Source organism: Thermobia domestica, chromosome 16 (genome assembly GCF_964235325.1).
Source record: "Thermobia domestica chromosome 16, izTheDome1.hap1.1, whole genome shotgun sequence".
Lineage (NCBI taxonomy): Eukaryota > Metazoa > Arthropoda > Insecta > Zygentoma > Lepismatidae > Thermobia > Thermobia domestica.
Window position 1 is genome coordinate 148515370 of NC_137469.1, and position 14891 is coordinate 148530260.

The window sequence follows — 14891 nt, forward strand, 5'->3', positions numbered from 1 at the left end:
GCCACTGCAACATGCGATATAGGTGCTCGTTGTGGATGACGCACATTGAGATCGGCAACCACTGCGCGAGCACTCCCCCACCCCATATTTTGATAATCTCGATGCGTTCGTCCCTCGTTAACGGCATGATTCACAGCCTGCAACACAAAAGAAACGCAGTCAAATTCACAACTTCAATTGTGGATAACTGTTTATGACATAAAGATAAATGTACTTTAAGTTCAGATTCGGTTTTCTGGTGAAATTCTAGCCTATGGCCATGTATCACATGACCAACGTAGTGTTTGTAAAAAATAAAGTCAAATTCAAGATGGCAGCCGGCCGCGTAACCTACGCCAGAAAGTGTCCCCCTAACCCTCAAGTTCACCTACCCCATCAAATGCGCTGAAAGTACATCCATTTTTATTTTAATAGGGGTAGTAAGGGACTTTTGAGGCACCCTGTAATTTGTCTCAGTACGGAATGAACTCTCGGAAGCAGGATTTAAAGGAAACCAAGTCTTTAACGTATTACAGTTATATCTTCTTGACTAATTGTGACGGATGATAAATGAACGGTCGAAGTTACGAGTGTGTGAAAATGGAAAACATAATTTTGATCCATGTTAGGTTTAAAATACTGTACACAGAACAGTCAGGCGGCATGTACTGAAACATAACATGTATTATCCAACAATGTAAATATCATATATGATGAACGAGTGTACACATTACACAGAAATTTCCAAATTTTGAGCAATAGTAAGCTGCATTGAAGGGTTTCCTCCTCGTAATATGTAATTACGTGGAATATGATACTTCTTTGCACAAAAAAAAGAAAAAAATGGAGGAAACACGAGATCTTGTACACGTTCATAACGATACAAAGAGAATGCGCGAGGAGTATACTTGATTTGTCCGTTTGGTGAAACTTCTTCCAGGGATACTTTCGAGGGACTTTTCCTTTACCTAAGAGTTGAAAAACCATTCCTTACCCCTGATCTACGAAAAATTACATTGCTATTGTAATATACCAAAATAGCGTTCTAGTGCAGCCCCCTTATATTCTGATTTTGTCACTGCTGGAGAAGTTACCTAGAAGAAAGCTCGCTGGAATTACATCCGAAAATGGCTTAAAATCTTTTCTCTATGTTCTAATGTACTTTGGAGCTGGATGGAATACCTATGCGGAGGAAAAAGAATGTGACACTTTTGCGTACACGTAGCACTACGTATGTAACTCATAGTACTTTGACTAAGAGCATCATGTTTTGGTCGCATACTACGGAACTATCGTCCCTTGTGTGCTAATTACGAGTGGCTCGCATAAGACAAAGAGCAACGTACTATCGTAACTCTATAGGTTTGTTGTTAAAAGCAGCGTCATGTTAGATTTTGTTCAGGAGGGATTCTCTGTCGTCATACTAGTTTCACTTTCTATAAAAGTCTTTTACTATACATTTGATCAAACAAAATATGTGTTTATCAAACTCAAGGAAGGGGGAATTACACTTTCCTGTCCACCTCCAAATGACGCCCTTCGAACATTTGCTTGCAATTACTGGAAAACAAAATGAAATCAATCATTGAATAGCACTCATTTCTGTCAGCATCAATGTCAGTTTTTATAGCTTTGGCTCGCATTAGAGACGCATGAAGCACGAAACCTACTGCCATGATTTTCAATATCTATATATTTCCCAAAGAGCATCTTCCTAGCTTGATGTAATATGCAGTCTTTGTAGAAGGGAAAGAATGCAAATAAAGGGTTTATGAAGCTATGGGAACATTTTGAAAAGGCTCTAGAAAGGCATTTCAGAACAAACGAATGAAAGAGACGGTCTAAAATGCTTGTAAACATCGTTCCTGTTTTTCCCGTCTAAATGGAAAGAGGATATTACATCACACAGACTGCTTTAGACAAAGAGTGGAGAATTAGGAGGATTGATACCAGGAGTATTTAGTTAATGGAGACGTGTGTTTCTGAATGCATAAGCACACAGAAGAAGAGCTTGTCAGTACTTTGAACTTGAACGTTTCGTAACATTTTCTGTGCTGTCAACTGTACAGGACGAAATTAGAACTTCTACACGTGATCTTTTTTACTGACCTAGACTTTGTTATTCTTCTATTTTATAAAAAAAATAGTATTCAGTATCATTCACCTGAGCACGTTTCATATTAATTGAGAATCCTCTGTTAGTAAATTTACGTCCACTTTGAAGTGGAAGTCATCATTCACTGGAATTAAAGGAGGCCGAGGGTTTTATGAAATGGAGTTTCTTTGTAGTTCTCATTACTATATAAAATATGAGATTCAATAATGAATATTTAAGAAAAAGTGTTGCCTGATATTTTTTGGTATAAAAATGTACCTTATTAGTATCCTTTTGATATCTTTCCAGAGAGCATTAATCAGTCAACTGCGACGGTTTATGTAGATGTCATTAATATCAATTTATAATCCGGTGAGTATAAATTTTATTTATTATTCTGAGAATAATCAATTTTTCAATTAATATTTTTCTTGCGTTTTCTTCCAACATACAGAAAACGCCATGATCATCCCCTGTAAATTCCATTTATGATCATCCCCTATAAACAGTTTTCAATGTTGCCAGCCTGATTATAAAATTGCAAAGGAAGAAAAATATCGTGATATTTTATGTCCCCTATGGGGGACGCCGGTACCGACATGGATAAGAGAAATACCTGAGGGAAGCATGGTGAACAAGAGAAGACTTGAATTTGGAGAATGTCCCACGTTCACTGCTGTATATTTCTCAATGGGAAATGTAGTTTCGAAGTGAATTTTTGTAGTTTGTCTTATGAAGTGCACGAAAGAGAGAGAGAGAGAGAGAGAAGGATACTGTGCCTACGGCGAGTGCTCTTAAAAGGTCTTGTGTTGTGAGGAATGGTCTGGAATTGGTCAGAGAAGATTCCGTTCCGAGCTCTTCAGTTCCTTATGTGGTCGTGTTCCGAGATCTTGGTCTCGTAAATAATTATTTATATTTATTTTTTTATGTTTTCGGGACGTCAAAGTAAAAAAAATGTGAATACAAACTAATTTTTCTTTCCCCTACAGTGCACGCACAAGTACCAGCAATTCGTTACAACTATTCTATTGATTGATTCCCAATTTTTATTTCGATGAGGCCATGTTGGGTTTGTTACCGACAACCGGTAAAGTAAAGATGGCGAAGTGCTGTACCTACGGCCATTGAATCAGTTGTACCTACGCCCACAACACTCAGGCCCTTGAACAAGTAGCAGATGACAATGAAGCAGGACCATTACAAGGAGCAAGATTGAATAGCATTTAGAACCAGCAATAGGCATAAATCAGCAGGAGACTCATATCTCGGAAGACACCATCATGCCTGGAGGTCCATCAGCTTAAGGCCCCTCACCTAAAAACGAATTGGCGGGGGCGACCGGAAGACAGTTCAAGGATTCTGAAAAGCCCACAAGAGATTAAGAAACTGAAAAAGGCCTATCAGGAAATACAAGAAAAGCTTCTGGAGGCAACTTCAAAAGGAGCACCACCAAAACTAGTAAATAAACAGATGATTAAACGATCCTTGACATTTAGGAGTTGATATCTTAAGAAGCTACCATAACCAAAAGTTGAGAGCACTGCACTCATATTCTCTCATTTTCTGTTGGTTTCAGCGATTCCAACTTGGGTTAAAAATGAAAATTGTATTTTTCAGACAAATGTGTAGGATTACTGAGCATAACGCTTGATAACTTTTCCTCAAAGATCTGTTTTCTTTACTACCCATTTATTTAAAAAAAACAAAAGGTTATTTGTGGCCTATTCTTGACTATTTTTTCCAATTTCAACCTGCTCGTGGGTTCAAATAATAGGTAGCCGTAGGTACAACAGGATGTTGTACCTACTGCCAAAAAAGATCTCTGGAAAATAAAAAATAATTTATTTAACGACAATATTTTGAACTAGACACAAGTGTAGTGTATTGGAGAGACCCCAAACCATGTGTCTATTTTGTTTTATTTGCACAAAATGCATTACAAGGATCAAAAAATATAAATCCAAATTTTGACCGTAGATACAGCACTCTTCCCTATATATGTGAGGATGTGTGTGTGCGTGTGTGTCTGTTGACTTGGGATGTGTTTCAATTCGGGCCCTGAATTCGAAATATTTTGTGTTGCTAAGTACTGTTACATGTTCAGAGTGTGAATAATTGGTTACATTTTAATGTGCTACTAAGGAAGGCGAAATTCTACTTATATCGGAGAGTGTTGCCCCCTCCAAGCATATCCTGAAGTGGCGCCATTGTATTGTGTTGTAATATTGTTGTGAGATTATGTACAAAAATGAAATCAAACAGGTAAAAGATTAATATCGCTGAATTGTATTGAGAAAGCGAGCGAAAGATTTCACTAGTGCTTTTATTGTCTGAGAGGTGAAAAACTTTGATTCTCGTTGTTTCTAACAAAGGTTAAATAAAGCATTATAGCCAAATAAAATCTTTGTGATTTGTTCTGCATTGCAGGGTACATAAATATGAATCCTGTGAATCATACATTTGGAAGTAGTGTTATAGAAATTTTTAATCCTCCACATTATGTGCCTATAGAGAAAATGCATTTGAAGATATCTAAATAGATATATGAGATACTACAGGTTCTCCACTGGCATTCACTTTCGGAACACTATGCGTTAAACTATATTTTCGACAAGTGCACCAACATCAAGGAATATGAATAATCCATATTATTCACTATTATTAAGTATTATCAATTTACAATATTATCAAAAACAAGCTCTTTCTGGAACTTAAAACGTTTATGTTGCATCACCTTATGAAGTTGGACATGGTATTGGAAGTTTCCTTGGAGGATTATTTCGTTCTGTCATGCCATTAGTAAAACAAGGAGGTAGAACTATAGGAGAAGGATTATAAAGATCTGGAGCAAACGTTATTAATGATGCCATCGTTGATAAACAACCTATTCACGATTCCTTTTATAAACGAATGGGAGAAACGAGGTCCATCTTGCAAAAAATATAAAAATAAACTGAAATCTATGCTTGGATCTGGATATCAACGAAGGGAAAGAAGAATTACACATCATTCCACCTTTAACCCCTCATCATTACACATCATCAAGCGCAAGAAGAAGAAGAAAAAGAAGGGCAAGATGAAACGTACACAGAAAAGAAAGAAAAATAAGTCATATAAGAAGAGGAAATTAACACATGATATCTTGGATTAAATCATCACCATGGCTTTCTTACATCATCAATCCTGTGAGTGTGTAAAATGTGAACTAGATATTTTTTCTAGATACCAAACGCAAACCAGTATGCGATGATGTTGTTTACAAACCAATCAGTTCACTTGCTAATAATGCACCTATAGAATTTGTTATCCCAGGAACAAGCGATGAATACATAGACTTACCACATACTCTTCTTTGCATTGAAGCTCAAATCGTTAAGCCTGATGCTTCAGCATTTGGTGAAAGTGTTAAAGCTGTGGCTTCTGTTAATGACTTTTTAAATTATATGTTCAGTGAAGTGGAAATGTATTTAAATAACAAACTGATTTCATTTACATCTCGTAATCACTCATATAAATCATACATCGAAAAACTGTTAAATTATGATGATTCTGCTAAACATTACTCATCTTCAATGTGCTTTCTGGTTTCAAGATATTGACATATGTATGCAACATCTAGTAATAATAGAGGATTTCAACAACGTTATGAATTAACAATAAACAGTACAAATTCGACATTCTTGGACATCTTCATTGTGATATTTTTAATCAGGATAAATTCTTAATTCAAGGAGTAGAATTACGCATCAAGTTAATTCCTGCAGAGCCAAACTTTGTCTCACTGCTAGTGATTCGTCTGTTGAGGCTAAAGTGAATATTTTAGACGCTGCTTTACATATTAAATAGATTGATGTTAGTCCTACAATAAAACCAGCATATAACAAGCTTCAACAATCAACAACAGCCAAATAGCCTCTCTCAAGAGTACAAACGAAGTCATTCGTCATTCCAAATGATCTTCAGTCAAAAGCAATTGATTAATTAATTATGGGGGTAATACCAACTCGAGTTATTGTAGCGTTTACTCAAAATGATGCCTATACAGGAGCAGTAATTTCAAATCCATTTCATTTCAAACATTTTGACATAAACTTGTTCTCATTATACATTGATGGAAAACCTGTATCTTCAAAACCTTTACAACCAAATTTCGAAAACAACCTCAATGTTTCTTGAGATCATACCTTGTTCTGTGGATCAGGTATTCACTTTTCCAATCATGGCAACAATATCCCTCGCCTTGCCTTTCCTCAAGAATACACTATCCCAGCGCTGTGCAGCATTGGTATCTCATCAAACATGGTTGTGTTCGACTGGAAGTTCATTTTAAGAATCCTCTACCAGCAGCTGCCTCATGCATCACATATGGCGAGTTCCAATCTCTCTTAGATGTTTATCATCAAAGGAACATCATCATGGATTTTTAAAGGTACGTTATTAATATTATTATTATTATTATTATTTAAATACCGTAACATATATATGTCTATGTCTACATTTTTATACATGATGTTCTCTACACTAGATTTATTGCATGCACTTCAAACAAATTCTTTATTTCACAATCAGTTCATAGGCGTATATGCAGCGAATAAGTAACCAATGTATGTTCCACTATCTGCAGCTATCATCATAAATACAGATCCCTCTAATAAAATCGGTACCCATTGGATTTCCGTATATATTAATACCGATGGACGTGCCTACTACTTCGATACTTTTGGATTTCCTCCATATGTAATGCAACATATTCAATTTCTATGTAGAAATTCAAATCTTATACATTTAATAATAAACAAATTCGAAGTATGAAATCGTCCCTATGTAGACAATATTCATACGTATTCCTTTGCTTTAAAGCTAAAGTAAAGTCCTTAAACGAATTTCATTGTACCTTCTCATCAACTCTAGAGAAAAATGACCGCCGATTGTTGTATTTACTACTACAGGTTATCATTTCTCCTATATACATATTCTCATGTTTTCAGTATTATTATTATTATGGTTGTTTTTTTCTTCTTCGTTTGTTTTGGATACTTTTTATCATAGGTAAATAAACCTTAAATTATTTCTATTACTGTAGGTAGTCATTTCTCCTTTATTATTATAATGTGTTTTGTATACATATTATCATTTGTTGTTTTATTTGTTCATGATTATAGATAAAATAAATTTTAAGTTATGTTTTTTCAATTTTTTCATTTCAGAGACTAAAGGATCGTCAGCGTGTGTATGGGCAGCATCACTGTACAGTATGACTTCTATCTACGTTCCATCATCATCACCACCACCAGCATCATGATCATCATCATATATGTCATCTGTGGAGTTATCAGCAGTGGTCAAAAAGACTATTAAAGAACTGTGTGTTGTGTAAAAAAGTGAATTTTTAGAAATTATTTGCACAGTGAATATGAAGTAGAAAGAACTGATGAAATCGCTTTTTAAAAAATGTAGAATACTTACCTTAGTTTTTCTTGTGTAAATATTATCATCATCAATAAATACTTTGTATTATTTTTTTCTATTTGGAAACAAATGTTTTATTTGTTATTTTCTTCCATTTTCTACTAAATAAATATGTTTTTTGATCAATTATGTAATTAAATAAATATATCATAAAACATTTTTAAACATTGAATTAAAGAATTTCATACTGTTTTAAAAAAGAATCTACCACTGATTTTTTAATTAAATGATGTAATCATATAAGTAAATAATTATAATATTGAATTGAAATACTTAATCAGTTGTTCTTTCGTAAATTAAAACAAGTATGTGAATTCGAGATTATTATTATTATTATGGTGATGGTAGGAATTTGTTATTAAAATTTAATATTAATTATTTTAAAGTTTCCTTTTTCAAGACAAACAAGGCCTATCATATTTAAGACAGAGTAGTATAATAATAATAATGATTTCAAATACTAGCTTTTATTTAACAAACATTTCAAGTATTTGAATTCATTATTATTATAGTATGCACAGAAAAATGTTAGGATTTTCTTACCATAAAAACATTAGTACACTAATAAAAAATCCTATTATATTGAAGTGTATGAAGCAAGCACGAAAAACAAACAAAACATTTCACTTTCACTATATGTTTTATTTTTGAATTTATAACTACACTGTTCAGTTTAAATCAATTTTCTTCTTTATGAACAGACGTCCGCTTCGTAGATACCCGCCGAAGATTAAGTATCGGTTTCCCCAACCATGGTTGTTTCTGTACACTATCAAATAAATCAGCCATAATTGAATCTGTGAGTTTTTGTTTGCAAAATACTTTCATTTCCAATTTTAATTTTTCACCGTCAATGTCCACATCACTGTTCTTATTAAGAGATACACATGGAAAACTGATGTTCATACCGTAAATAATACTGTGTTCATCACACATGTGTGGATTCCGGCAAATCCTCTGCATGTAAGACACTGTGATTGTACATGATTGTGAATGGTATCTGTATACAAGTCAAAATATTCACGTAGCACAACGCTGTTTACTGTTTTTTTTTTTTACAGCATGTTCAATACACTTTAGTATTTCCATGAAATAAAGCCAATCACTTCAAGTTAAGTACACAGTGTTTCGAGGAGCGTGAAGTGTTTTTTTCTTCTCTAACGTCACTAATTTTTCACCCATTAGTTCGTTTTTTCGGCCAAGAGATTTTATAAATGCAATTTCCTCTTGTGAATTTAAATAGTCCGTAACAAACGGGGTCAAATATAGAAGTTGCTCCCACTCTGCTAAATTTAACTCCACTCCAAACACAAGTCCTTTACCAACACGAATCACTGGCTCAAATGTATCACTATCCAGTCCAATACCAATTAATTTGGTTTTCATTGAATTAGGTTCATATTCCACATTTAACAAGTACTCTTTCTTGCTAACCATAGTTGATGCACAAGAACTCAAAGAAATGTTACTCCAGTAGCTGATCAACACAGAATAACAACACTATGCATACAGATCAGTGCGCATGCATGAAGAGGAGGGGGACGAAGTGAAAAATTCATGTTGCATCTTGTTTCTACATGTTACCATTCACTTATGATGAATATACAAACTCAGTAAATTCAAGATCGTGTATGTTACGTCCAGATACATTAATCTTCATTTCTTTATATGTTAAACATACATTTCCACTTTGTAAATACGTTAATAATGCACCATTATCTGCTTCCAATTTTTCAGTACAGCGTTCTCGTAAAATCACTCTTTCGCCTCCTTCAAATGTTGCACATGCCTTCTTACCACATATCGTTCTAAAAATCTCACAGTTTACAATACGAAATGGTACGCCCATCTCCAAATCTCGTATTTTTGTAATGGCTTATTAAGCTTATCTAATAAATTTATTGACGATGTCATCTTTAATTCGAGGTTTCTTCCTTTGCAACAGCTGCTAACGGAATGATCTACAGAAACACATATGTTCCGCTTATGCTCTTCGCAGGACGGGCGGGGCTGGGAAAGCTCAAATAACTTGCCAATACACGACGAGAAGACGAAGAAGAAGACGTAAAGGCATATTTAATCTTTTTTCTACAGCTGCTAGGCATCCAAGAGCATGAACATATGGCAACATACTAGTTTACATCGGTTCAAGCCCCGTGGGAACGTTCCCACTGCCAAAATTTTACCACGGGGATAAACCAACTCTGTTCTTCTATAATGCATATCATAGATTCCTGTCAACCTGCATTCCTTTGAATAAATTATAATCACATACTCTCCAGTAATAAGATTACAATATTTATTTTTCAATTAATTAGATAATAATATTTACTTTATTTAGTTTAGTTCAAAAAACTGTGCACTTAAACTATCCATTATGTTTTCTCATACTTGTGATACTAAAAGAATATACTGAGCTAATGTTTGAATTTTTCAGCCTCTTCCTTATGAGGGTCTCATAGAAGGTGGCCTCTACCCAGGTAAACGAATTCGTCTGGAAGGAACCATACCACCTTCAGCTGAAAGGTATTTATGATTTTCTTGCTATGGTAAGGTTTGTTATCATTTTCTTGTGAGCATATAGGAGACGTCTTGCAGTTAGCCACGCAGTCTTGATAATCGTACATAATATTCCAGTAGAAGGTACGGACAAGAATTGTATTATTGCGTAACAATAGTTTCTAATTAATTTTATTTCCTACTTGGAGTGTTTAATGCTATTCTATTATTAGCATAAAATAATGACAGTAATATAGGTATGTACTCAAGAATCGAACTGAGTATTATCTAATGTTTTCCGTGAAGAAAAAACAACATTCCTCCAACTTAATATTGACATATATCCCATAAATTTTACGTTTTTCTGACACGTTTTAGTATATGAAACCATATGTGACTGTCATATAAAGATAACAATCTTCTTTCTTCTCTAATATCTGACAAGCCTACTCTAGCAATCATCCACGTAATTCATTTTATATTTCATTTCAAAATTTAACCATAATATTCGTCTTCTATCTTTTATTATACCGTTTTCAACGTTAGTAAACTGAAGATATTTTGATAAACAATTTAATCAAGTGCAGTGATTTCCATGTGTTTTAACTGACGACACACTACCCAACACCCACACCAAGACACCTGTACTGTCATAATGATTAATATATACAGGTCTTTTGAATTTCTAAAATTTCACGACACACCAGTTGGGATATTTGATAGATAGTGATAAATAATAAAAAATATCTATTATCTCATTCCATTTCTAGAAAGATAATAGTAGTAATTGGATTACTTTGGCGAACTCATAGCTCATTAGTTTTTCAGAGTCTCTTTAATTGGTTGTATGAAACCACATGACCTGAACATGGTCAACGCGCTCTCTTATGTAACCTGAAGGCGGAAATTCTGTTTTGATCACACTCCCTGTCACGTGCTATGAGGTGGGTTATTGAATTTATGGCCAGTAACCTTGGTTATAAAGACGTCGGTTAGGCGTTATTTCTAAATCAGGGGTCATGATCTTTAGTTTTAGGACTCGTGGTTCCAGAGTATTGACCTAATGTTCTAGAATTCCCGTTTTATTGGATGATACATTTTAGGGCCGTGCATGTATCCAATAAAAAATACCATTTGAACATTTTTTTATAACAAATGTTAGGTCCTAGAGTCAATAATTTGGTTGTTCTCTAAAATTCGAAAATCAAATTGGACTATTTGTGTTTTCAGGGTTATGGTCTTCGGGAGGAGTATATGAATTAAAGACAAAATCTTATAAAACTCCAGATTAGAAATCCAGAAAAATCCAGAATTTAGGATACTATGTGATTTTTTGAAGGGAGCATGATTTTGACAATTTTCGGGAATCAAAACATTGTCAGATATTTTACTACGTTTATTCCATTAAACTTATTTGTTTATGTATAGGACAATTTTATTCCTTTAGATTCACTTTTGAACGCAGCCATCTTATTTCGAAAGAAATAATTTAATGTTCATATCTTGGTTAATGTCTAGGATCGAGGATTAAGGATTTGTACAGCCAGCAGCAAGATTACCTCTTCCCCTAACCACAATAACTCTATTAAGTCAGGTCCAGTACTTTTGCTGCTATCGTACACCTGAAAAGATGCCCCAATTTACTGCTAACATTTCAACCAGCAGATGGCAGTTGATAAGCCTGTATAGCACTGAAACAGCCTTATGCTTTGAATTTGATGCACTGAAAAAATACTCAATTTTAAGAGAAACTAATCTCTATTGTATGGAGCGTGTTCTCTAATGAGTATGCATGAGTTAGAAAACGATAGAAATTTACTGAAAATATCAATTCTGGATCGATTGAAGTGAGTAACTTTATAAATGTTTGTCTCCTCCATGTATCTACTCCAATTAGAACATCTCTTCCCTTCTCCACTGGTTATCTTGCATATCACACAGTGTATGAATTGAAATTGAAATTGAAGCACGTTATGAATTTCGTACCAGCACCAGAAGCAAGTAATCTTGGATTCGAATTCGGGTCGTGATTGTAGAAAACAGTGTTACCCACTTGTTACAACGACCAGTTACTTAATATATCACAAAATTGGTTAGCCAATTGAAAACCTTTCATGTAAGATGAGTTTAGATACTAAGGCATTTATGAAGAGTCTATCATTAGTTGACTTACTCATCATTCCCTACCTCAACTCAGAAGTAGATCAAATAGACCTTCATCAAATAGGAAAATGATTCGACATGTTTCTCAAGTTGTTATTTCTTATGTTCAATCCGCAGCCTAGAAGGAAGGAAAGATGACAGACGTTATTTTGTGATTATTTAGATTGTATCAGGACGTCCACATATATTAGTTAAGGCCCGAGATATTTTAAAGAACATATGGCTAGCAAACGAATTACCTCCGCACCTAATACTTTAATTTGACACCCTAAAACCGAGGACTTTTAGCGTAGTAGTATCGTATGAAATACTAAACGGCAGACCCATGTTTGAGTTCCGTCTTGTCAATTAATTTTTAATCATTATCAAATGTTACTGCCATTCTATTATTCTTTATTATTATTATTATTATTATTATTATTATTATTATTATTATTATTATTATTATTATTATTATTATTATTATTATTATTAAGGATCATTGCAAACTTCACAGATTCTGTGTTTTGGCTTATTGTGACACGGAAAAGAAATTATTTGATAGTTGACAAATTTTCTTTTGCCAATAACTCGGCAACAAATGAATTAATTTGCATCTATTTGTTGTTATCCTTAGAATAGTTAAAATTTGATAACTTGCCACTATCGGTACCTCAATAGGTTATTTTATTGTTCGGTTATTAGGGGAAAAAGTGTCAACTGAAAAATACTTGTGATCAATACTTGTACTATCTACTTGTACTTGTGAAAAATACTTGTACAATCTTTCGTGATTGTACCAGGGGTATTTTCATTTGTTGTTTTAATATTATATGTATTGGTTTCAAATAAAATTGCACGTGTTTCTTTGTATAAAGCATTCTTAAAAATGTAAGCTTTTGGTTTGTAACCCAACTCTGAAACCATTGTTGGAAATAAAAGTTGAATTAAACTTCTATAAATAATTTGTTGGCTACTGAAGTTTTGCTGCTCGCAGCTCTAGTCGCTGTTTCGGTTTACTTTAAAGGACATGATCTTGACTTCGCTTTTCCTTAAGTTAACATCGATAAATTTTCAGTTTCCTCATTTCTTCTTTACTGTTCTAGTTATGAATCTTGTATACTCAAGGTTATGCTTGGTTCCTCAAAGCTATCCATCAAGTAAATGACGACGTGTACATCATATTTTGAATTTCAAAGTAATGAAATCCACATGATGGGTTATTTGTTCCATTTTAGAAATCTCTTAACAATACAATTGTAAAGGCAAGATTAAAGAAGTAACAATTTAAACAGATAAACATAAAATTCACAGATATACCATCGAGTATTAACAACGAACAAACTCATTTTTCTTCAGCTGCTCAGATCATATATTTTATCATTAAACCACGGCTCTTACTGGCTGTCTGCTAAATGTGATTTTCGTATTCCTTTAACTAGAAAATGAATCTTCGTCCTGAATTCATCTTAGTTTTAAATTTAACCTATTTAAATTCAAAACATCATATCATCATACAATTCTTATATGCCCATATACTGGTATATATAAACTTTATTATTCTATGGAATATTGATTAGCAAACCCTGTAATTAATAATTTTAACCAACTATAAGTACGGCTTTCTTTATGTAGGGTTTGCTGCAAAAATATCCTACGCAGCTTTTTAATACTTCGAGAACCTCTGGTTCTAGTACAGATAAAAGGTGGCAGCGGTGGGATTTGCGGAGCCGTAATATGTGAAACAAATAGTTAGAACTCAGAGTAATTCATTCAACGAAGAAACTTCAAAGAGTTTGGTGGAACTGAGAACTGTTCGCCTCAGTCTCTGCAATTTTTTCGAATTGAGTATGTATTCGAAAAAATGTTAATAGTTTTCACTTTATATACATGTATATATTGTTTGTATCATACTTGGAGAGAAAGACCCATTGAAGTTTTACTGTATTTTCTATGAGTACATGCCTCTGTCCTGATCATACCACCCTGTCTGGATTCCGCATTCTTTAGTATACTGTCGAGTTCAATGATAGAAAACTGCTAAATTGGACCTAGGGAGTCACTTCTGAATAAAATCCAGACTACAGTAAGGTAAACCTCTGTTTGATGTTTTGGTGATCCTGAAATGAAAGGCGTTCTACAGAAGGAGAACTGGTGGTCCCGGTATGGACAGCAAAAGAGGTATGTACACAAAGTCTCTCTGAGTATGATATGACTTTCATCTTAGGCCAATAGACTTATTTGTTAATAGGAAGGAAACAAATTCGTGTGTAAAAAGTATAAACTTGAATTTTTTCATTTAATTCGATCAAATGTTAGTTCATCATTGCATCCCCAATTTTTACTACTCTCGCATAAGACTTGTTAGATCCAAAATAAGTAATATATATATATATATATATATATATATATACTGTATGTAGTGACTGGTAATTCGATGCATTCCTTGCAAGAGGATATTCTAACAGAACTTCGAAACTTTTTACCTATAGGAACTGCGAGTCGCAAATCAATGGTTTTGGAATAATTAGCATATGTGTGATTCCTTTAAAATTTCCGGCAAATGCACGGCCCTGGTGCGTGCGAGTTTTACCATGGCGCATTTGCACATATAGTAGACTGGTGAAATTTTGCATGTGCGACCGTGCATGCCCAGGTAGGTCATGTTGTAATGTACAGCTGGTAACTCTGCACCGTTGCTGTGTTA

The 14891-nt window shown here is 34.0% G+C and overlaps 1 protein-coding gene across 1 annotated transcript in view; it reads left to right on the plus strand.

The window, feature by feature from the left end:
- The window catches only part of LOC145672650 (galectin-5-like), a 261259-nt gene that overhangs the window by 25439 nt on the left and 220929 nt on the right, over window positions 1-14891 (plus strand). The window contains exons 2-3 of the mRNA XM_081741813.1: window positions 2384-2446; window positions 9981-10069. Of these exons, the coding sequence (XP_081597939.1) occupies window positions 2420-2446; window positions 9981-10069 (116 nt within the window). The 5' untranslated portion in view covers window positions 2384-2419. The remainder of the gene's footprint in view (window positions 1-2383; window positions 2447-9980; window positions 10070-14891) is intronic.